We start from the raw sequence: 22931 nt of genomic DNA, 5'->3' as shown, positions 1-22931 counted from the left end.
TGATTTTTCCATATGCTCTGCGGCCCTGTCAGCACTCACAGCCCATGACCCTGGACGGGGTGGCCTGGGTCCCAGGGCCCACTGGGCCTGGTTTCGTGCGGCCTATTTAACCAACAAGGTGAAGGCACAGCTCGGCCAGGCCCACCGACCCCACATGCCTGCTTGAAAGGGGCTTGTGTGCATCTTGCGAAAGACCATAGGTGCCCAGGGAGGAACAGGGCTGGCAGTGGTGGTCAGAACAGGGAGGTGGCCTGCCACTCCCAGCCAGGATGGCAGCAGGGGGCAGGGGTCTCTGGTCCCCAGAGGTGGAATCCCCCCATTGCCCACCTCTGCCCCCCATCCCTGGCCTGGGACCTGGGACCTGATGTCTTACAGGCAGGCTCTCCTCACCATTCCCGGCCAAGAGGCCAGCGGGCGGGAGGCGGGGCGGGCTGGGCAGGCAATGGCAGGAGGTGGAGGGGTCTGGAATGTGCACACGCCGCTCCCGCTGGCAGCCTGTCCGGGACATGCACCATGGAGGGAAGTCTTTGATCGCATGCGCCCCACCCGAGGGTCCCACTCTTCCCTCCTCGGTCACTCCCGCCCCCGCCCCCCTCGTTTGCTGCTAGCGCCAGCAACACCAGGTTTGCGTTGGCTTTCAGCCAAACCCCGGAATGTGCCTGCTGGCTGCACGGCGGCTGTTCCTGGAACAGGGACGACAAAGCACAGACTGTCTTTGAGATGTGGGCGGACAGGGTGCAGCCTGCCTGGAGTCACGCATGAACCCGGCAGAGATGGGGGGACGGGATGAATGGGCTCACACAGGCCGGGACACCCTTGAATGGGCGCCGGGCGTCCAAAGACGCGGTGAAACTTGGAGCTGGCCACCGGCAGCCCGAGACCTGGGACATGGGCCTGTATGAGGTGTGGATGCAGGATGCTGAGGGTACAATGCTAAAGTCCCTGGTGAATGGGGAACAGAGCACCCCAAAACTCAGACTACATGTGATTCAGCCACTCAGGAGTGGGGTGCATACCACAGAACCAGGACGTGCAGGTGAGCGTCTGGACGTTTATCGTCAGAGGACCTGTCACCAGTCCATGGACGTGTGGGGTTCTAGGATCGGGCTTCATGGTCATGAGTGGGGTCGTGGGGGCCCTGCATGAGGGGCTCACACCCATCAAATGCTGCAGGGGCTGTGGAGGCTTCAGACCCCCAGAGGGAGGGCACAGACCCCCAGGTGTTTGGATGGTGAGGAGCTGCCTGCCTGTAGTCACGCACGAACCCTGCAGAGACGCAGGATGGCACGAATGGGCTCACACAGGCCGGGACATCATGAGAGGGCACCAGGCGTCCAAAGACGCGGTGGAACTTAGAACTGGCCAGTGGGCCGAGAGCTGGGTGTGGGCCTGCGTGAGAGGCAGGCAGTGGGGGTTCGGCTGCCCGAGACCTCAGTGGAGGGGGTTCAGGCAGCTCGAGGGAAACAGGGACGACACTGTAACGCTCAGATGATAGGGGGCAGAGTGCCTGTCAAGTTCAAGTTGAAGTCCTTGTTACCGATCCATGTGGAGGAGTGGGGCACGGGCTGCCCAGATACTCAGAAAACCGAGGACCAGAATGTGAGACTGAGCCATGGGGTCCCTGATTCTTGAGCCTCCATGGGAAGAGGATCCAGGCTGCAGTTAGACTGAGGGAATGGGGACAGTGGTCCTGACCCGTGCTCAGAGGAAGGTGGTGGAATCCACTAGTTTAGGGTGACAGGCAGCTGGCTCCCATGTGCTCACGTGAATGAGACAGGGCCTGTTGACCTTGACTTGCAGGGTGCAAGGAGGTGCAAGGCCATCCAGACCCTCTGAGGATTCAGGTGGTGGGGTCCCAGCGGCACCATGCTGAGATGATGAGCCCCTCAGATGGAGGAGCTGAGTCCCCAGGTGTTCCCACACCTGCGGTGCCAGGCGCCCAGCCGCTTACAGTGTGGGGTCCGTGTTGACCCGATGCCCACATAGGTGGGACTCCAGCTCCCCAGTTTCTGAGTCTAGCAGAGTTACATTATCTGGGCTACAGAAAGGCTGAGCAGACTGGATGACATATAAGTCACCCCAATTATCCAGAGACTGGTGTTCAGAACCTAGGGCCCCAAGAGCAGAATCTGCAAGCCCTGGGTGACCAAGACACGTCAAGCTATAGGTCCCAAGGCGATTTGGCATGCACAGTGCAGCCCTTCAACAGAGTGGGGTATGGTACCCCAGACACTGAGTAGTGGGGTACAGGCCCCCACACTCAGGCTAATGGGATACAGGACTTCAGATGCTCAGACTAATGGGGTACAGGCCTCAGACATGTTTGGGGTGGGGACCCCCCTTTGGAGACATAGGTAGGGCGTCCTAGACACCTGGGTGGCGGGGCCGGCAGTCAGCCCAGCACACGAATGAATAGTACATAGAGGACCCGAGACAGGGATGAATGGGACCCACACAGGCAGAGAGAGGCGGATGGAGCACGGGCGTCTAAACCACAGGATGGAGGCCACCAGCCTGGCCTGGCACACAGGCCAAGTGAGACGTGTTGGTGGGGGATTCAGGCACCCAGGGGCCCAGCGAGTGGGTACAGGCTGTCCAGGCACCCTGGTGACCACACAGCAGAGTCTCAGTGCCCAGACCTTGGATGTGAAGGGAGAAGCCTGCATGGAAGTTCAGGGGCTCAGGTGTATCCCCAGGTATTCGCAGGAGTGGGGAAAAGGCGCTCTGACGGCAGGGGTGCCCTGGATGAATGAGGTCCCCCAAAGCTGCAGAGGACCCAGGCCCTGGCTGCTGGAGTCCCAGAGGCCCTTGGAGACGCAGTAATGGGAAGGGGTGCCAGCAGCCCCAGGAGGGACCCCGGTGCCTGGATTACAGGGGACCCCAGTTCTCTGACGTGAGAACTGGAACCGTTCAGTGAGTGGGTTAGCACATGCAGTCAGACAGAGCGGTGTGTTCCCTTGATTTCCAGGTGAATGGCATATAATTCACCCAGAAACCCCCAAAAGGGGTTCACATCCCCAGAAGTCCAGACTCACGGACAAGCACACAGACTCAGAAGATGGTGAATTAAGCCCAGGAACCAGCACCACAATGCCAATATCCAGAAGAGTGAGGTACAGGCTCCCCAACTCCTTGAATGATGGGGTGCAGGATCCCAGATGTTTGGATGATGGGGTGCAGTCTCCCCAGATGTTTGGATGATGGGGTGCAAGGTCCCCAGATGTTTGGATGATGGGGTGCTGTCTCCCCAGATATTTGGATGATGGGGTGCAGGGTCCCCAGATGTTTGGATGATGGGGTGCAGGGTCCCCAGATGTTTGGATGATGGGGTGCAAGGTCCCCAGATGTTTGGATGATGGGGTGCAGGGTCCCCAGATGTTTGGGTGCAGGGGTGCAGGGTCCCCAGATGTTTGGGTGATGGGGTGCAAGGTCCCCAGATGTTTGGATGATGGGGTGCTGTCTCCCCAGATGTTTGGGTGATGGGGTGCAGGGTCCCCAGATGTTTGGGTGATGGGGTGCAGTCTCCCCAGATGTTTGGGTGATGGGGTGCTGTCTCCCCAGATGTTTGGGTGATGGGGTGCTGTCTCCCCAGATGTTTGGATGATGGGGTGCTGTCTCCCCAGATGTTTGGATGATGGGGTGCTGTCTCCCCAGATGTTTGGATGATGGGGTGCAGTCTCCCCAGATGTTTGGATGATGGGGTGCTGTCTCCCCAGATGTTTGGGTGATGGGGTGCAGGGTCCCCAGATGTTTGGGTGATGGGGTGCAGGGTCCCCAGATGTTTGGGTGATGGGGTGCAGGGTCCCCAGATGTTTGGGTGATGGGGTGCTGTCTCCCCAGATGTTTGGGTGATGGGGTGCTGTCTCCCCAGATGTTTGGGTGATGGGGTGCAGGGTCCCCAGATGTTTGGGTGATGGGGTGCAGTCTCCCCAGATGTTTGGATGATGGGGTGCAGGGTCCCCAGATGTTTGGGTGATGGGGTGCAGGGTCCCCAGATGTTTGGGTGATGGGGTGCTGTCTCCCCAGATGTTTGGGTGATGGGGTGCAGGGTCCCCAGATGTTTGGATGATGGGGTGCTGTCTCCCCAGATGTTTGGGTGATGGGGTGCAGGGTCCCCAGATGTTTGGGTGATGGGGTGCAGGGTCCCCAGATGTTTGGGTGATGGGGTGCTGTCTCCCCAGATGTTTGGGTGATGGGGTGCAGTCTCCCCAGATGTTTGGGTGATGGGGTGCAGGGTCCCCAGATGACGAGGACGTAGACAGCCTGAATCAAGGATGGCGGGCACACAGGCTGAGGCCCAGGGAGTGGACACAGGGCTTCCTGTCCACAGAGGACTGTGGTGAGCTGAGTGCCCATCCTCGGCTGTCCTGCGCCCATGAACAGGATGCCGGTGGCCGGGGTCAGCGTGGGCAGGGTGCACACGTGCCGTGCCTGCACGTCCCACCGTTGCACGCCAGCAGCTCCCGTCTCCGCGAGCCAGCACTTTCCCTGCGTTCCAACCTCAAACATCCCCCAGGCCACCCCAGAGAAAGCCCCGGTCCAGGAGCCCCACCCGCCAGGGTCTCCACGTGGCCTGGGGCTGCCAGCTCTGTTTGGTTTTCCTTCCTGCCCGGGAACCTCAGACGCCGTCTCGCCACGGGGGCGCCCGTATCCTGGGAAAGGCACAAAGGCCCTACACAGCCGGCTGGGCGGCACACAGGGCACACGTGCTCAGCTGCGCTCTAAGCCCCCACAGCACATGGGGCTGGCATGGCGCCCTGCCCATGTGTCTCCCCCAGAGTAGGGCGCCAGCCTGCCAGTGTGCCTCGCTGCCCCCCAACAGGCCTCCTCTATGGCCCCAGAGCTGTGCTGGATGGCTCCTGGCCCCTGTGTTGTTACACGCTCCTTCCAAACCACATCACTGGGTGGGACTTGGAGGGAGGCCCGGTCTGCCCAGGGGAACATTGTGCCGGAGGGACATGCATGTTCCCCACGTGCCATGTGCACCCTGAGCATCTCGTGACCAGCATGGGCACACGCGTGCACACACACACCCACACACACACACACCCCACCTGCTGTGTCCCCAGAGCAGCCTCAGAGCCTGGGCAGTGTCTCCCAGAAGTCCTGCCCCACCAGCCCTGCAGGCGGCCCTGGTGCAGCAGGCTCCCTGTTAAGCATTAACCAGTTCCACGTCTGGCCACCAGCCGATAATGGCTTCCAAGAGACATGAGGGCCACTCAGTGATGGGCCCAGGAGAGGGACCTGACCCAGAGTGACTGAACCGGATAAACCGGCCAGAGCTAAGAGCGGGAACTCAGATTACCAGCCCTGCTGGGCCCACTGAGCCAGAGGTGCTGGGGCAGCAGGAGAAAGGACTTCCAGCTCAGTGGGAACCCTGGGGGTGGGGCCAGCCCAGCCAGAGGCAAAGGCTTGGACCCAGGAAACTTCCAGAAGATTCTCTGAGCTCCAGAAGCCTGGGCAGCAGCAGGGCCAAGCAGGCCCAGATAGTCACCTAGGGAGGGTGCCGCCCGCCGTCCCTGCCCAGCACACCCAGGAGAGCCCCAGGAAAGCAGCACACACAGCTCACCTTGCTGGGCATTGGGACTCCATTTGCTTGGCTCCAGAGCCACAGAAAGCCATTCTCCTTCCAACCCAGATGCCCTCCTGACTCAGGACACCCTGCTTGAGGTGCAGTCCAGGCTGACCTCCCTCTCCCTGCCTGACCCAAAGTTCAGCCCAAAAGGCCTGTCAAGATGCCCCAGCCCAGGGGACCCCGGACGTGGGCCGGACCCCGATGCCTGGTACCTGGGTCTCTCAAGGGAGGCACCCTCCTCCCAAGGGAGTTCCCCGGCCCTGAGGGCCAGCAGTTCCGGCCCTGAGGTGGGGCTCTCCGAAGTCCTGCCTCCCACAGCCTCTCACCCACCAAGAACTTCCCAGTCACTAGAGGCCCTGAGTGCTGGGTTCTGGCCACGGCCTCTGAACACTACCCACAGGTACCTGGGTCCCAGAGGAAGGCCTGGAGGCTGGGCGGGCCACAGAGTCAGGCATCAGGTGAGAACGCGCTACACCTGGGGGGTTGCCACCCCCAACATTAGGGAGAACCTTGCTTTTCCCAAGGAAGGTCCACAGAAACTTGCTTCCATCAAAGCACAAAGAATTCCAGTCGGCCTGAAGGTGGAAGGGTTAGTCAGCACAGCTTTAATAGGGTCTGCCCAGGCTGCCAGGGAAGTCCACAGGCAGGGACCCACCTGCTCCACCGCCTGGGTGAGCTGGGATGCTGAGTTGGGAGAGGACTCAGCGGGGAATCCAGCACAAAAAGCAGGGCAGGTCTGAGGGCCAGGAGTGACCAGCGAGGGCTTCCTGGAGGAGGTGGGTCTTACGCAGCTCTTGAAAGTCAAGTAGGACAGGGATGGGGATGGGGAGGGACAGTGTAGGCATGGAGCAACAGGAGCGAACAAGCCTGTGTCCAGAAGGAGAGAGCAGAGCTGGGTCAACAGTGGTAGAAGGCGGCTTCCTGGAGGGGGAAGCTGGAAGAGGGGCTGGATTTAGGAAGGATGCCTGCCTCCCGTTCCTGGGAAAATCGGCCTGAACTCCTGGAGAAGGTTTTTACAGCCAGGCTACCGAAGATAGACAACCAGGGTTAGACCACAGGAAGGGCTTTGCTGCCTTCTGAGTGGTGGGCAGGGAAGTTCCCTCCCAGAGGGAGCCTCAGAGCAGCAGGGCTGCAGGAGGCACTAGTGTGGGAGCGGAGAACCAGGCAGCCCTTGTGGGCCTGGGAGGGTTGCCCCTGGGCTATGTGTCTGCCTGGGCTCCTGCAAGCTTTCCCCAGAAGCCTCAGCCGGGAGGCAGGAACATGGCCGGCTGGCGGGGTCCCGCGGAGCAGATGGCGCCACCTGGTGGCTGTGTGCCGGCCTGAACCTTTACCACCATGAGGACCCGGCGGTCCTGAGGGACCCTGTGCTTCCCCAGGCCTCAAGGCCCCTCTGTGCTTGTGACCAGTCTCCCCAGGTTTCCAGAAACCTCTATGGCCAGCTTCCAGGCATCCCTTGTGGTTCTGGGGGGACAACCTTCCCTAAGCTGGCCCAGGAATCCTACCGGGTCAGTAGCACCTAATCCCTGTGACTCAGTGCCCACCCAGCCCTGCCCTAACCCAGGTGAGGACACCAGCAAACTAGGGGCAGGGGAGAGGCACACACATGCACATGCACACAACACGTGCAGGTGGGGCTTCTCTGCTGACCACTGATCCTGACTTCTGGGCCATAACAATCTTGAATGCAGCTCCTTTAATTGCAGAATACATGACATGGGTTCTGGCAGTTCAAAAAGGAAAGGCTGACTTCCAATGCCACCCAAGGCCCCGCGACCCATCCGAATCTGGCCTCCAGGGTGCTGCTTAGTGTCCCTGCTGGACACGGAGCCAGCTGGGAACGTGGACGCAGGAGAGTGGGCAGTGTACCAAGGGGCTGCCAAGGCTTGGGAGTGTCCCTGAGCACCACACACTCCATCGTGGGGGCCTCACCCGAGGAGCCCCCTGACCAGGACCGGCTCCATAACGTACAGGGCCCATGCCAAAAACGTGCAGCCTCTTGTTCAAAACCGGTTAGAATTTCAAGACGGCAACGGCAGGCATGAAACCAAGCACGGGGCCCTCCATACCCCTCCTCTATGCTATGACCCACAGGGACCAGCCCCTCGAGGGGCGACAGAGCCAGTCCTGGGAGGCAGGATGAAGGGGTCTCGGCACCTCTCTCCGGTCTTTGAGCTGCAGCTCTCTCCTAACCCTGAGGAATGGGTTGCTCCTGGGAGTGGGGCTGCTTCTGCCCAGCGAATCGGGGAGTGGGGCATTGATGCCATGTTTGTGGGGGACCCTTCTCTGTCCCTTTGTATGCTCAGCACCACGTTGGGTGGGGCTGCAGAGGTCAGGGCGTCTGTCCCCGGTGTTTGGTCATTGCTGGAGGGGGTGGCCTGGGCTGGGTCCCTAAGTCAAGAGAGGGGTGACAGGCTCTTTTGGACAAAGAGGGAGAGCCCCAAGTTGGGGGAACTGTGCCTCTTGGCTGCCAGTGCTTCCCAGGGGAGGGGGAGGCCAGGAGGAGCTGAGCCAGAGTCGCCGGTGGGCAAGGGGATCACAGTGTACCCCACTGTGGCATTGGGCCCCCAGCTTGAAATTCTGGGTCCCTGCCATGGATGGGAGGGGCCAGCCTGGCCAGGTGTTCTCCCTCCCTAGGCCCCAGGCAGGCGGCTGTGCTGGCCCGCCCTCCTTCCTACCCCCTCGCCTAAGCATGGCAGATAGGCAGGTCTGGGCCGGCGGGCTGCTGAGTCAGTTTGCAAGGAATGTTCTGGCCGCTCCCAGCTACACCCTGCCCCTGCCTGCCCCCACCTCGCCCTCCTCCCCAGGTGCTGCTCGCCCCGGGCCCGCCCGTGCCAGGAACGCACCTTCATGCCGAGCTTGCTTAGACCAGCTCCCATCGGCAGCCAACCCCACTCCTCACCCTCTTGCTCCCCCCATGACCCCAGCAGATTCCTGACCCCTCTGAGCCCCCATCATCATGCTCCCAGGTTACTCCTGGGCCAGGGGATCACATGTGTGAACATGGCCCACCTGTGTGGTGGGCAAACCACGGTGGGCCTGAGGCCAGGGCAGAGATGAGATGGGACCCCAACAACGACCAATAAGCAGGACCCTGGGCCGGGGGAACAAGGGGGTTTCCTGAAGGAGAAGGCCCTGCAGTGAGGGCGGAAGGCTCTGCAGGGAGGACCAGCGAGGGCAGGGCCCAGGCTGCCCAGGCCTGGCGTGCTTGGCTAGGGCTGGGGGCTGGGGAGGTGGCCAGGAGGCCGGGCCTGTGGCGGCTGAGCCGGCACTTTGGCCAAAGCCCAGGGCCTCCCTCTCCTGGGCTCCACTCAGAACCATCACCCCGGCCACCCCAGGCTGCCTCCTGGCCCAGGCAAACCCAAGCTGCTGCTGCTGGGCTGATGGCGCGGTGGACAGGGGCCCGAGGGGCTATCCCCACAGGTGACCCGGCTGCCCCGCTGTCTCCCATCTCCTCCAAGCCAGCAGGGTGGGAAGATGGGACGGCCCACAGGCCCCTACAGAACACCAGCCCCGGTGGGCACCACAGCTGAACCTGGGCTCATCCCAGACCTCATCGCCAGGATCCCCTGTGAGTTGTGGGATCCCGGGAGGGGCAAGGGGCTGGCCCGGCCCAGTTGGGGGGGCAGCCACCGGCCACAGAGGCCCGTCGGGCCCGTCTGTGTGCCCACCCAGGGCCCCGCTGGGCACTCATCACCGTTGCTGCTGCCGCCGGCGTCCTCATTGTTTCCTGCCTCCTCTGTGTCCTCTGCCGTTGCTGCCACCGACACCGCAGGAAGAAGCCCAGGGACAAGGTGGCCGTGGGCCTGGGCAGTGCCCGCAGCAGCATCACCACCCACCTGGTGAGGAGTGGCTGCCAGTGCTCGTCAGTGCCCAGCTCTCAGCTGGGGCCGTCCCAGAGGGCAGCTCAAGGTCCAGGCTCCGGGGCTCAGGGTGGCCCAGTGCGGCCAAGGCTGAGCTCAGCCCCAGGGCCGGCTGGTCTGCCCAGATGCAGGGGCAGGGGGCCCTCTTGGCAGGGGAGCCATGAGCAAAGTGGAGAGGAAAAAAGTGACAAAGAGAGACAGGTGGGACCAGGACCTGAGGGCCGGGAGTGCCAGCCCCAGGGATTGGGCCGTGTGCCACGGGGTGCCACAGCAGTTTCTGGAGGGAAGCAGTGGTGCCAGAGATGGATTCAGGGAAGATCCATCGATTCTGGCTGGTCTCAGAGCTGAGCTGAGGGTGTGAGCCCTTCCGGTGGCCTAGCTGGAGGTGGGTGGTTTGACCCGAGTCCCGGAACGGATGCCTGGTAGGCCCAGGGCTCCCATGGGGGCACGATTCCAGCAGCACCTGTCAGCAGTCCCTACCCACTCAGGTGCAGCCGGAGGTGGGTAATGTGGAGTCCAATCCAGGGGGGCCCCAGCAGTGGGGGCGCCTGCAGCTCTCCCTGCAGTACGACTCAGGAAGCCAGCAGGTGAGGGCCCCACTTTGTGGACCCAGAGGGTCTGTGGGTTTGTGGAGAGGTGGTGGCTGAAGGGCGATTGCTAGGTGCTGGGTGCTGGGTGCTGGGCGCTGGGTGCTAGGTGCTGGGCGCTGGGCACTGGATGCTGGGTGCTGGGTGTGGGGCTGACCAGGGAAAGCCCTGGCTGAGCCACACCCTGGCTCCCAGATCAAGGTGGGCCTCAAGCAAGCAGTGGACCTGAGGGCCAGGGGCCCAGGGGACACAGCAGACCCCTACGCCTGCGTCAGCCTCTCCACCCAGCCCGGGCACAGATATGAAACAAAAGCGCACCGTGGCACACTCAATCCCGTGTTTCACGAGACCTGCTGCTTCCGTGTGAGTCCGGGCCCGATGGGTGGGGAGCCTGGGCCGGGTGGCAAGGGCTGGCTCACACCCCTGCCCGCAGGTCCCGCCAGCAGAGCTGCCCCAGACCACCCTGCAGGTGCGGCTACTGGACTCCAGATGCTTCTCCCAGCATGAGCCACTGGGCGAGCTCAGTCTGCCACTGGGCGCCATTGACCTGCGGCACGTCCTGGAGCTCTGGCACCAGCTGGGCCCACCAGGCACCACCGAGGTGAGGCCACTGACCACCAGGCTCAAGCCTGGCTCTGTCTGGTGCCAACAGGGAGGCTGAGGCCCCCTCTCGCCACCCGCAGGCTGAGCAGACCGGGGAGCTGTGCTTCTCGCTCCAGTACGTGCCCGGCTCAGGCCGGCTGACTGTGGTTGTGCTGGAGGCCCGAGGCCTGACCCCAGGGCTGGCAGGTGAGGACCATACCTGCCCACACCGAGTGGACAGAGCGGGGCCTGAGGGCTTAGCTCTCAGATCTGCATCACCCTTCAACCTCTTTTGCCTGCCCAGAGCCCTACGTGAAGGTCCAGCTCATGTTGAACCAGAGGAAATGGAAGAGGAGAAAGACATCTGCCAGGAAGAGCACGACCACCCCCTACTTCAACGAGGCCTTCACTTTCCTCGTGCCTTTCAGCCAGATCCAGGTGGGCCTGCCTGGAGGAAAGGGGAGGGCGGGTCTTCACTGGGGGGCAAACTGACCACTGTCTTTCTCTTCCCAGAGTGTGGATCTGGTACTGGCCGTCTGGGCCCGGGGCCCGCGGCTCCGGACCGAGCCGGTGGGTAAGGTGGTGCTCGGCACCCGGGCCTCTGGTCAGCCCCTGCAGCACTGGGCGGACATGCTGGCACATGCCCGGCGACCTGTCACCCAGTGGCACCGCCTGCAGCCCCCCAGGGAGGTGGACCAGGCCTTGGCCCTGCAGCCCCGCCTGCATCTGCCCTTGCCTGGCTCCTGAAAGCGTCTCTGTGCCTCAATCTCCCTGGACTGGGCTGTGGGTACCCGTCCAGGCCCCTCTGTGGGGCCCACTGCAATAAACGCCTCCTCCTACCACCGCTAAGTGTCCTTTCTGAGCCCTCAGGGGACACAGTAGGGTCAGGAGCCCCTCCCAAGGGCAAGGAGAGGGTTTCTTCTCCAGACTCAGCCAGATCCAGAGGCTTCTGACCAACGCCTGACCCCGGGTGGGGTGGAGGGGGCTCCTCCAAGCTCAACAGGGACAATACCAGGAGGTCGGGAGCCCTCCTGTCTGTGGGGGTTGGAGCATCAGGGATGGCGTGGGGGAGGAGAGACGGCCCCCCAGGCACATGGTGGGTGATTGGGAAGCATTGGGGGGCTGGTGATGGTAGATGGAAGGAACCCCAACTCCAGGGGCTGCCGTGGCTCCTCGCAGAGCCCCAAAACCTACGGGACAATGGCTGCAGGGCCTCCTCTGTGCGAGCAGCAGGGGGCAGCAGATGCCTTTGGAAGCTGCTGGGGCCTCTGGGGGCTCAGCGTGGCTGGGAAAGAACGCAGCTTTAATCCCCCACACATCTGGAGGCCTCAGCTTTCCCTGACCCTCCCCACGGCCGAGACATGGGCAGGGCTGGGGCCCGCACCCCAGCTCAGAGGGTGCCAAGTCATGGTCCTCCAGATGCCTCTCCTGGGTGGGGGCCCGGGCGGGGGACACAGGCCCCAACCAGGGTGAGAAGGGCAATGCCGGGCCTGCCTGGGCCCCAAGCCCCTCAGGTCAGGGAGGGTTTCATGAGGGTGGTGTCACCATCCTCGATGAGGGACGTGTTCCGAGCTGTGCAGGAACGTCCCTCAGGCAGGGCGTCCCTGGCAGGCAGCACGTCCAGAGCACCCCCGTTCCTGCTCCCCAGCAGGCGAGGGAAGGCAGGATCCCACCCAGGGGAGGGCAGCCCCACCCCAGAGACCCCCACCACTGCTGCAGGCCCCAGCTGGCTTGGAAAAAGGGAGGCACAGCCAGCTCATGGCTGAGGCGCCTGCTGGGCTGAAAGGGGACTGTGAGCTGCAGAAGAGGTGGCTGCAGTGTGGACCCTATTGTAGTACCAGATGGGGCCAGGCTCCCAGGGTCCCCTCAGAGACCCCTGAGCCCTGCAACGCGGCCCCCCCCGGCCCCCCCCAACAGCCCAGTCAGGCTGTGCTTAGCTGCCTCAGGCTCCTTGCGAGCGAGAACCAGGAGTCTTCCTGAACTCGTCAGAGATCCCTAAATAGAGCAATCCAACCTCAGTACCCCCCCTCCAAGACTTCTTGGACTAGACGGCGGCACGAGGCTGGGCCGGGCCAGGCAGCCTGGGCAGGTGGTGAGGTCCCTGTGCCCCCATTGGTCTGAGAAGGGCTCCATGCCCTTTCTGAGCAGGGGCCCAGCCTGGGGGAAGCCATTTATACCCCTCCCCCTGGGCCCACCAGCCCAACTTGCCACTGCCGGCCTGACCTCGCTCCCAGCACTGCTGCCCAGACGTTAGGTGAGGCCGGCCGGGCCAGCTGAGGCTGGGAACAGGCACTACTCGAGATAGCTAGCAGGAGGACTTCCCTGGGTGGGGGGCTGGGGGCTGGGGGCCTCTAGCAGCCCTGTCTGGGGGGCGTCCATGGAGCTAGGAGCAGGAGGGCTGAGGTCGGGCAGGGGTCCTGGACAGCCCCTGGTGACCAGGCCTCATGTCTGGGACACAGGAAGGGGGCTTTAGGGTTGAGGGACCCCAGGTCAAACTGGGGAGCAGCTTCTCGCATGCACTTGGGCCCAAAGCCGAAGGAGCAGAGCTAAAAGTAGCCAGTGGCTCTGGCAGCCACCTGTGCTGGCCCATCTCCCTCCTCCCTTGAGGACAGCTGCTGCACCCCAGGCCCTGCCTGGGACATTTCTGGAACACTTTCTCCTCTTACTTCTCACCCCAGGGGATTCCAAGACATCGTCCCCACTGCCCAAGGAGGGCAGAGTTGGGGACAAAGGGCTGGGTTCATGTGAGGTGCTGCACAAGCCACCCACACCCACAAGCAGCTAATGTCCATGGCAGAACGGGTTTGTGGCCCTGACACCCCTGCCTTTCTCTCCTACAGGCTCTAAGCCCAGGACCTCAAGATGGGGGAGTAAGTGGAGTCCCCATCCCTGGTTCCCCGTCAACCCCGCCCCCCTTCCCCCCTCCCCGGGCAGGAGTCTCTGCATCTCCCAGCAGTGACCCCTGCCCACCCTGGCCACCTCCTGTCCCCACCCGCCCCAGCACATGGCCCTAACCTCTGTCTTTTCTCCTCCACCTCCGCCTGCCCTCCTGGGACAGTGATGAGGTGAGTACCTTCTTGGGGTGAAACCCAGGGACTTGGACCCTCACTGGGGATAGGTCAGGGGTCAGAGTTTCAAGCCCCAAGAAGACACCCCACCCTCAGACACTGATGCAACAGAGGAAGTGGCTGCCCGGTGCCTCCTGGGGCAGGGGAAGTGCGGCTGTGGCCTGGTCACCGGGGGATTGGTTCTTCTTTCTGATTACTGCACCCCCTCACCCGGCCCTGCACCCCCCTCCCTCCCCACTGCCTCTGAGCTGTAGCCTTTTCTCCACATCATGCAGGGCAGTGTCCTGGGCCAAGCCCCCAACCAGGGCCTCGGGGTTTCCTAGACCAGCTGCCTCGTGAGCAGGACCCCCTGGCCTGGGTGGGGGGGTGAAAAGGATGTGGGGTTCTGGGGGCTCCAGGCTGGTCCTGACTGCCTCCTCTCCCCGCCCTGCAGAAGCGAAACAGGGCCCTCACGGCCCGCAGACAACACCTGAAGGTAGGTGCGGCTGGGGGAGGGCCGCTGGGGTCCCCCAGGCTGAGCCGCAGCCCCTCACCCGCGCCTGCCCCTGCCCCCCACAGAGCGTCATGCTCCAGATCGCAGCCGCGGAGCTTGAGAAGGAGGAGAGTCGCCGCGAGTCTGAGAAGCAGAACTACCTGGCGGAGAGCTGCCCCCCGCTGCACATCCCTGGCTCCACGGCCGAGGTGCAGGTACCCCGAGCCCGAGCCGCGCTCCTGCCTCTCGCCTCAGTTTCCCCATTGGGCAAGAGGACTAGTAGGGTGGTCAGGGCAGGTGGGGCCGAGTGTCGGGATGGCCGCCCACCTGCGTGTCCACCCCCAGGAGCTCTGTAAACAGCTGCACGCCAAGATCGACAAGGCCGAGGAGGAGAAATATGACATGGAAATGAAGGTGCAGAAGAGCACCAAGGAGGTGAGAGGGGACGGGCAGGGGACAGGCAGGGGACACGGGGGCGGGCGCCCCGACGCGGTGGGGTCTGGCCCCGCTGGCTCCTACACGGCCCTCCCCTACCCACAGCTGGAGGACATGAACCAGAAGCTATTCGACCTGAGAGGCAAGTTCAAGAGGCCGCCGCTGAGAAGGGTACGCATGTCGGCCGACGCCATGCTTAAGGCCCTGCTGGGCTCCAAGCACAAGGTGTGCATGGACCTGCGGGCCAACCTGAAGCAGGTCAAGAAGGAGGACACCGAGAAGGTAGGCCCCTCCGCCAGCCCTGCAGGGCTGACTCCCACAGCTCCCGCCCGGGAGCCCATTCACAGAGGGGGAACAGAGGCTGAGGGTGGTCTCCCGCTTCCTGGTGGGCCGGGCGGGCCTGAGCCTTGTCCCGGCCCCACGCCCAGGAACGGGACCTGCGCGATGTGGGTGACTGGCGGAAGAACATCGAGGAGAAGTCTGGCATGGAGGGCCGGAAGAAGATGTTCGAGTCCGAGTCCTAGGAGCCCCGCCGCCTTGTGGTGGGTGGGGCGCTCTGGGCTCCCAGCACACAGTGCAGGAGGGCAGGCCGACAGCGCTGGCCCACAACCAGGCTCATCTCAGCTGTCAATAAAGGCTTCCAACCCCGAGACTGGTTTGCTGTGGTTCTGCCCCAGCCTCTGCCCGCTGGCTGCCTGGAGCCTCTGGGTGCCCGCCACGCTCCGGGAAGCCCCATCAGACGGTGGTGTGCCAGAGCTGTCAGCAACGTGCTGGGGAAGCCCAGGATGAGGGCATGGGGGAGATAGGCACGGGCTTCGGGAATTTCAGGCCGGGTTGGGAAGGCCCTTATACTGGAATCCACCCGGCCTGCACCCTGAGACTGCGTGGTACGGTTAGTGGTCATTTCCCGGGTGCTCTCCAGAGCTTTCTCTGGTGACAGATGGCCCAAGTCATGTCTGAGCAGGAATTCTCAAAATGAGGTCATTTGTCCGTTTGCACAGTCTTCATGAGAGGCCCCCACCCACACAGAGACCCTCTCCGTAAGAGACAAGTCCCGGCGAGGGGCCATGGCAGGCATGCACACTGTGGGCAGCCCCCATTCCTGTCAGACTGCCTGTCCTAAGACCCCACACCCTCCCACAGGGGATACACTGGGACAGTGTTGGCGGCCCTCCCAAGGTGGCTTGTGCCGAGGGGGCAGGGGCTCGCCTGGGCTGGCGTCTGTGCCCCCACCCAGGGACTGATGATTGGCCGAACTGGCCCCACATGGGCCAACGGGAGGGCTTGGGTCTTTGTGCTGTGCCCAAGGCCCTAGCCCACCTCACACATCAAGGGACGGGTAAGGACTGTCACAGCAAGGCCGCCGCTGTCGGCCTCCCTAGTGATGGGTGGCGCAGTGGCCCGCCTGCCAAGGTCCCTGTGCTCAGATCTTTGGTGGGGAGCCTGGGGAGGCCAGGCTGCGGTTTGTGATGGAGAAGCTGTCTGTCCTGCCCTTGCCCTCTGGAGGTCCCAGCTATTGATGTGTGGGGCCAGAGATGGGAAGGGCAGCTTACTTCAGCCTTGGCTGCCTCGAGGACCGAGACACCGATGTCAGCTGGCGCCCTGACGGCTTTCACCGAGCACCGCTCCCAGCCCCACTGCAGCCTGGGATCCAGCTCTGTCCTTTGAATAGCTCCCCACAGCCCCTCCAACCAGGTGGCCCTGCAGCCCAGGCCCAGACTTGTCAACCCCCGTTCCCAAGCCTGCTGCTTTCTGCCTGGGCCGCCTGCTCCAGCTCCTGTAGAGGAAACCAGGCCTCCGGGGAAAGTCCCTCGCTCACCCCTGGGGCCGGGCAAGCACAGATGACCACAGTGTCCCTGCCTGGTGGGTGCAGCCAGGCAGTGCGAGGCACGGAGCCCATCCAGGGCTTAGGGGCCCGTGGGGCTCAGAAGCGAGGCCCAGGCCTGGCCTGGGGTGGGGTACTGTGCAAGGTGAGCTCTCAGACGGGGCTGGAGGAGGAGGACAAGCAGAGAGGCAGGCAGGGTGTAGGGCACCCAGGGATATTCCAGGCATAGGCACATCCTGTGTGGAGCCAGGGCGGGTGGGGCGGCCAGGGGCTTCAAGGAATGGGTTCTGGGGGCCAGATCGCCCAGCGGCACAGCCGTATCCCTCTGTGGACCCGACAGAGTGAACCGGGCAGCTCTCGGGGGCCATGTCCGCTAGGAAAGGGGGCGTGAATTGATTCCAGAGCAGTGGGGAGGCCAGGACGCTGGGACGTGGCTCCCACAGGCAGGACTCAATGCTGTTGGGTTTGGGCAGACATATTACGGGGGAAACGAACTTGTTTTTAAAGGCAAGAAAATGTGAAACACAAAAGTCCAGATAATAATTTAGTGCAGGGCATGGTTGAGGGGCTGGAAGCATCTGAGTAGATGTAGGTTTAGGGGCCGTTGTAATTCTTGCTGGTGTTTGTCACGTTTTTCAATGAATGAATGAATGAATGAATGAATGAATGAATGAATGAATGAATGAAATAGGGGAGGGCCATGCAAACCAACAGCAAAGCCGTGGCTGGCTCCACACCCCTTTGCTTCTCTGTCGCTGGCTGGCTCGGTCTGGTGTCCCTGTTGGAAGGGTCTGTGTCCACACAGCCACGGGGCATCCTGAGGGTAGAGTCTTGGGAAGCGTGTAGTCCAGCACCTGGTACATGGTGAGGATTCTAGTAAGATATCTGCAGGGTGGAGAATAGGCACTATAGGAGGTGAGGCTGGAGGTTGGGGAGGGGAAGGAGCCACGGTCAACCCTGGAAGGGAGGCCAGCCAGTGGGCCAGGAAGGGAGGGCCAGGTAAGAGGCAGAGCCCCCAGGACTTGCTGGTGGTGGGAGACAGGACACCCAGGCTTATGCCGAGGGGAAGAAAAAGGGGTGGGCGGCTCATCCACGGGCAGAGCCCAGAGTGGCTGAGGGGCTGGCTTTGGGCTGTGGGTTTGGGGGGAGCTGTGGAAATCCCCGTGGGATAGAGGCACAAGCAGCTGGGTGCAGGCGTCCAGGATGGAGGTGGGGTCCTCAGAAGTGAGTGGTGAGCAGGGCACCAGAGGGACAAGACAATTCCTGGAGGGCCTGAGTTAGACCCTCTGCTCAGGAAGGACCCCAAAGGAAGCTGGAGGAGGGGAAACAGCCCCAGGAGGGCCCAGGGAAGGGTTAGGACAGCCAGAGTGCAGGGGCAGAGGGGCGTGGGTGACGTGGGGGCCATGGAGGGTGGCGCTGGAATTATGGAGGGTGAGGAAGGGAGGGCTGTGGGGACACATGGGGGACCAAGGCTCCCGGGGTGGGGAGATGGCTGAGCACAGGGCTGGGCAGCCAGTACACAAATGAACCCAAATGTCCTGGTGTGCCAGAAAGCAGAGAAGTGGACAAAACCAAAAAATAAATTAAATAAACCCTATGGGAGCAGGTCACGAGGGCACAGAATGGTCAATGAGCTAAAAGTGTTTCATGTGAAATGTACAGATGAGATGTAGTCAGGTGACAGAACCGCAACCTGTTCAGCCCTGTCCCCTCTTCGGGCCCCCAGCACCAGCTGTCTGGGCCCAGAGCCTCAGTGACCAACAATCTACAGGCCTCCCCGTCACCCTGCTCTCATGTTCCCTCTTCCCCAACTCCCACTCACTCCTCGCGGCCTCCCGATGGGCTGCTGGGCCTCAGTTTCCCCAACTATAAAATGGGCGTGCAGATGAGCTCACCTGCATCACAGCACAGACAGGTGAGGAAGGACCACTGGCACCTCCTGGGGATCAGCCCAGCCCTTCCCAGCCCTCTTGGGCACACCATGCCGCCTCAGCACGGGGCTCTCCCACAGCCACCTCTTCCCCACCTTCAGGTTCCGTCAGGGTCACTTTCTCCGAGAAGCCTTCCATGAGTCCTCAGCTGCCCATGATGGCCCTTAGCCCCAAGGGCCTGGCATGTTTGGACCTTGATGACCATCTATGGGGGCCAGCACCCCAGGAGCTGTGCACTGCTGGGCCTCACACAGCCCTCCTCGCTCCTGGGCGGCCTGCTACCCTATGAGCTCCCAGCCCCCTGACAACCACATTCCAGCCACCTGCCTCCCTCTCCCTGTCTCTGTCCCCCGTCCTAAGCACCCCCAACACCAAAGTCCTCCTCCTGCCATTGTCCTGGGAGGGGGCCTGGCCGAGGGCAGACTCTCGGACAGCATTTCCCGCTGTGCCCACCCACAGGCACACAGAACCCTCCACCCCTGATTCCGGCTCCGTCTGGCCTCAGGGAGGGGCCTCCTGCCTGCACCCCGAGCCCTTGCAGCTCGTCCTGACTTTACTCCCTAGGGAAGTTCTGGCAATTCCAGGCTTAGCTCACTGTGGCTTCTCCCTTTGCGGGGAGATGGGGCCTGGTGCAGGCCGGTCTGGCCCCCACCTCACCCCACCAGGTCCCCACCAGGACGTCTCACACCCCCAACAACAACCTGGGCCCCTGAACGCCTATCAACTACACTTCCCCACACTGGCCACACACTTCCAGGGGACATGTGCTGTATGGGGACACTTCCCAGCAGTGCCCTGTCATCTTCTCTGCCCTCACCTGTCCCCCAGTGGCAGCCCCACGGCTCTCACCTTACCTGACCTGTTAGCATGTCCATTCTGGTGGCTCATTCCCCACCTGCCCATCTGTTTGTCCTCTCCTGGCGTCCCTCTGACCTGTTCACTCCCCCACCTTGTGGACACCCTGTCCCCATCTGTCCCCAGGCTCCACCTGTGGCCTACACCTCCTCGGACACAGGCCAGGGCACCAAGACTCAGCCTGCTATGATGGGGGTGGGGTGGGGGATGGGGGTCGGAGCTCCCCAGGGAACCCCACAGCCTTCCTCCCCTGGCAAAGCCTTGAACTCTGCTTGTGCCCATGGGGTGATTCACCCCTGGAAGCCTGAGCGAGGCGAAGGAGAAGTTCCCGCGGGGCTCTGTTCACTCCGCCCTGACCGGCTGGCACTCTGACCAGCTCTGCCATGGCCTCTGAGTGGGCTGCGTGCACACAGGCCCCCTGGACGCCTCCTTCTGGGTCCCACAGTGCCTCCAGCCACGGCATCCACGTCCAGAGTCCTCTCCCACCCCACTCCCCTTCTGCTTCATGCCTGCACTTGCTGGTGGCACCACCTGGACCCCAGAGCATCCTGGACACCCCGACTTCTCACTCCCTTGCCCCCAGGTCTCGTGCCTGCTGTGGCAGGAGCTGGCTGACTGCCCTTTTCCTCCTGGACACGCACCTTGCGACAGTGAGTCCTGATGGCACGTGTGTCCAGGCGTGGCCCCTGGGCCTCCTGCTATTCTCAGGTCTCCTTCCCCTCCCCTGCCAGCTGGATACAGAGGACCAGCCGGGATGCTAAGGTCCTTGGGGAGCAGGAGCCGGGGTCCCTCTCCCTTTCCACGCTGGCCTGAGCACTGCACTGGAGTGAGAATGGAGTCCCTGAGGTGTGGGGCTCTTAGTTACAGCCACTGGCCTTCTTTCCCTGACTAACAGGACCCCTGTATCAGTGTCCTGAGTCACCAGGAAAAAAGGACCACAACTAGCGACTTACACCATAGACTCTCACTGTCCCCAGCCCTGGAGGCTGGAGTCCGAGAGCCAGGTGTCAGCAGGGCTGGTTCTCTGAGGCCTCTGTCCTCGGCGTGTAGACGGCCGTCCTCTCCCTGTGTCCCCACATGGTTGTCCCTCTGTGTGTGTCTGTGTCCTGACCTCTGCTTATGAGGACCCCGGTCACTGTGGATGGGGCCCCACCCCAGTGACCTCATTTCACCTTAAACATCTGCAAAGACACTATTCCCTAATAAGGTCAATAAGGTCAAGCTCACAGGTACTGAGGGTTAGGGCCTGCCCATGTAAATTTTTAGGGGACACCATTCAACCCGTGGCACTCCCTGAGCCCGCCTCTTTCTCTGGCCCACCCTGTGTTCTTTCTTGACCCTCACCCACCATTTCTGTCCCGGGTCCTCAAAACACTTTCCACGTGTCTATGTGCCTCTGTCATCATCCCGAACGTTCTCCATCCTGCTGAGCCTTCCCGTTATGCCCACGTCACACTGCCCAGCCTTCTGCCTCCCAGCCCCGGGGAAGTTTCTGCCACTCCTCTGGCCCTGGGACGCCAAGCCCGGTGCCCAACGGGTCCACGTGCCGACAGGCGGTGACCCTCGGTCCTCCCACAGCTCTCTGCTGGCTGATTGACGCCCTCGGCGCTCCGGCCAGGTCTCCACACCAGACATGCCCTGGCCTTTCCTGGCCTGACCACTTCCCCATTCTTGACTTCTCCTTGTTGACTCCACCTACTCTCTCCCGTTCCCCCTCCCCCCCTGCCCCCCCCCTCGTGTCTTGTCACCTGATGTCACTTGAGCCTGTGGTCTGAACACTGCCTTCCTGGACCTTTGAGGCCACCTTGCCCACGTACCCAGCTGCCCCTGGAGGGTCCCCCGGATGTCCCCCAGGCAGCAGTCAGTGCATCCGCTGTGCCCCTCTGACCCCACTCACCTTGCCCGACAGGGCTGGTCCCTCCTGCAGCCGCAAGGAAGAGTCTAGTCCAGGCCCCTCCCCAGCTCCTGGGGGGCTCCTGGGCTGTAGACGCATTAGCCCGTCTCTGCCTTTGTGTTCACGCGGCGTTCCCCCTGCGTGCAGGTCTGTCACTGAACTTCCCCTTTTCATAAGGACACAGTCATATTGTGTGAAGACCCACCCAGTGACCTCATCTTAACTAGTTACATCCGCAACGACCCCATTGGTAAGTAAGGTCCCATTCTCAGGACTCCAACCTGTGAAACTGGGGTGACACAGCTCAATACATAGTAGGAGGGACCAGGCTGCCTCTGGGCCTTTGGCAGGGGTGACAGACAGAGGAGCCTGCTCTGGAGGGCACTGGAGTCTGGCAAACACTTGGGGGTCATAGGTGCCCTCTGCCTCAGACGGGGTTAACAAGGGGGCTTGGGCAGACAGGCCAAGCCCCTAGACCTCCCACTCTGTGCAGAGCTGGTCCAGTGAGCACCCAAAGACCCACGCTTGGTTTCACACTCCTTGAAATTCTTAGTAGTATGTGAACAAAGGCACCAGGTTTTCATTTTGCCCTGAGCCCCACAAATGAGGGAGCTAGCCCAGCCTTTGAGCAGTGCGTAGTGGTGGGGGAACATATGTTGAGGGCGCCCAGCCTGTACCTGCCCCCCAATCCTGCCAAGGCTCCTAAACATCCCAGCAGTGACATTGAGGCCGACCTCACCACAGGCCAGAGGAAGGACCCAAATAGCAGTCAACCCGGGTCATACACACCAGCAAGGTGCCAAGAGGGCAAAAGGGCCTTGTGCCCTGGGGGTTCTGGCCAGGACTGGTGTCTGGGCCCTGCTTGGGTGGACGACTAATTACCATGTCTGCGGTTGGACAGGAAGTGGCTCTGGAAACCACAGAGGGGACCTGAGAGCTACCAGGACCCTGGTGGTCTCTCTGCAGCCTGGGGTCTGGCTCAGGCCTGCCCTGTATTTGAGGGTATGGGGCCCCTTCCTGCCTCCCCACACAGGTAAATGAGAAGCCACCTTGGTGCATGTGGGGGCCAGGACCTCACTGCCTTCCATGTCAGCTTCTCCCTCAACCAGGCCCCACCCTGATGGACAAACACGCAGGGGGCCTTACTGCCTTCTCTCCCCATGGGCTTCTCTCCTGCCCCCATTGGCCTCGGGGCCCCTCCGTGTCCCTTCCAGTTGGATTTCTCAGGTCCGCTGCTGGCCAGGGCTTGGCAAGATGGCCCTGGGCTCGCTTTTCCTGTCTCGTGGGCCCAGGAGTCAGCCCAGGTCTTGTAAGGGAAGTATCCATCACCTGTGTAGCTGCTCCAGCATGGCCGGATGGCACACAGCCCAAGGCACCCAGCTTTGGGGTCTGGCCCCCACAGCTGCCACCATCCCTCCCAGATTTCCAAGCCCCTGCTCTGGCCACTCTCAACAGCTGAGAACAGTAAAGGGGGGAACAGATTCAGTCCTGCTGCACCCCCACCCTACCCCAGGACCCGACCCATCAGTTCTGCTCCCTGGGCACAGATTGGGGGGGTGGAGTGAGGCAGAGTTGAGGGGCAAGGGGAGGGGCCACAGATAGACCCGCAGACCAACAGATGGGGCAAGTAAAGAAAGTATAGGGACAAGACATGGGCATGTGGTACGTGGGGGCTTTCAGGCAGGACCCCACAGGTCACCTGGACAGTGCAGGCCTGTCGGGGCGTCGAGAGAGGGTGGAGAAGAGGTGTGCCCTGCTCTGCGAGCACACCCAGAAGATTCCTTCCAGAGAGGATAGGTGCTGAGAATGGAGGTCCCAGGGGCCAGAACCACGCCCTGGCACTGGGG

General features: G+C 62.4%; 2 protein-coding genes and 1 long non-coding RNA gene across 7 annotated transcripts; 2 read left to right on the top strand and 1 right to left on the bottom strand.

Moving 5' to 3' along the window:
* The first annotated feature begins 862 nt into the window (after nucleotides 1-862).
* On the top strand, nucleotides 863-11448 carry SYT8 (synaptotagmin 8). Of its 4 annotated transcripts, XM_088789812.1 has the most exons (10): nucleotides 870-1036; nucleotides 2969-3113; nucleotides 9034-9143; nucleotides 9248-9414; nucleotides 9924-10022; nucleotides 10218-10385; nucleotides 10456-10623; nucleotides 10706-10811; nucleotides 10909-11042; nucleotides 11118-11448. In XM_088789812.1, exons 1-10 carry the CDS (start codon nucleotides 889-891, stop codon nucleotides 11349-11351), a joined length of 1479 nt encoding a protein of 492 aa, XP_088645938.1. In that variant the 5' UTR covers nucleotides 870-888; the 3' UTR covers nucleotides 11352-11448. The 4 variants fall into 4 exon arrangements, with proteins under 4 accessions (XP_088645939.1, XP_088645938.1, XP_019574136.3 ...); XM_088789813.1 differs by lacking the exon at nucleotides 9924-10022 and having other exon boundaries at nucleotides 863-1036; XM_019718577.3 differs by lacking the exons at nucleotides 870-1036; nucleotides 2969-3113 and adding an exon at nucleotides 5372-6033 and having other exon boundaries at nucleotides 9038-9143.
* A 2539-nt stretch (nucleotides 11449-13987) lies between these two features.
* On the top strand, nucleotides 13988-15229 carry TNNI2 (troponin I2, fast skeletal type). The gene is made up of 5 exons (XM_019718578.3): nucleotides 13988-14147; nucleotides 14231-14359; nucleotides 14490-14579; nucleotides 14685-14861; nucleotides 15008-15229. Exons 2-5 carry the CDS (start codon nucleotides 14237-14239, stop codon nucleotides 15101-15103), a joined length of 486 nt encoding a protein of 161 aa, XP_019574137.2. The 5' UTR covers nucleotides 13988-14147; nucleotides 14231-14236; the 3' UTR covers nucleotides 15104-15229.
* Nucleotides 15230-16935: 1706 nt separating this feature from the next.
* On the bottom strand, nucleotides 16936-21320 carry LOC141572308 (uncharacterized). Of its 2 annotated transcripts, none has more exons than XR_012497690.2 (2): nucleotides 21088-21320; nucleotides 16936-17289 (listed from the first exon to the last, which is right to left on the bottom strand). It is a non-coding gene; the product is annotated as an uncharacterized LOC141572308 (long non-coding RNA). The 2 variants fall into 2 exon arrangements; XR_012497689.2 differs by having other exon boundaries at nucleotides 16936-17258.
* Between the last annotated feature and the right edge of the window lie 1611 nt (nucleotides 21321-22931).

Source organism: Rhinolophus sinicus, chromosome 14 (assembly GCF_057876585.1).
Source record: "Rhinolophus sinicus isolate RSI-liver-muscle chromosome 14, RSI-T2T, whole genome shotgun sequence".
Lineage (NCBI taxonomy): Eukaryota > Metazoa > Chordata > Mammalia > Chiroptera > Rhinolophidae > Rhinolophus > Rhinolophus sinicus.
This window is presented reverse-complemented; position numbering and strand designations above follow the sequence as displayed.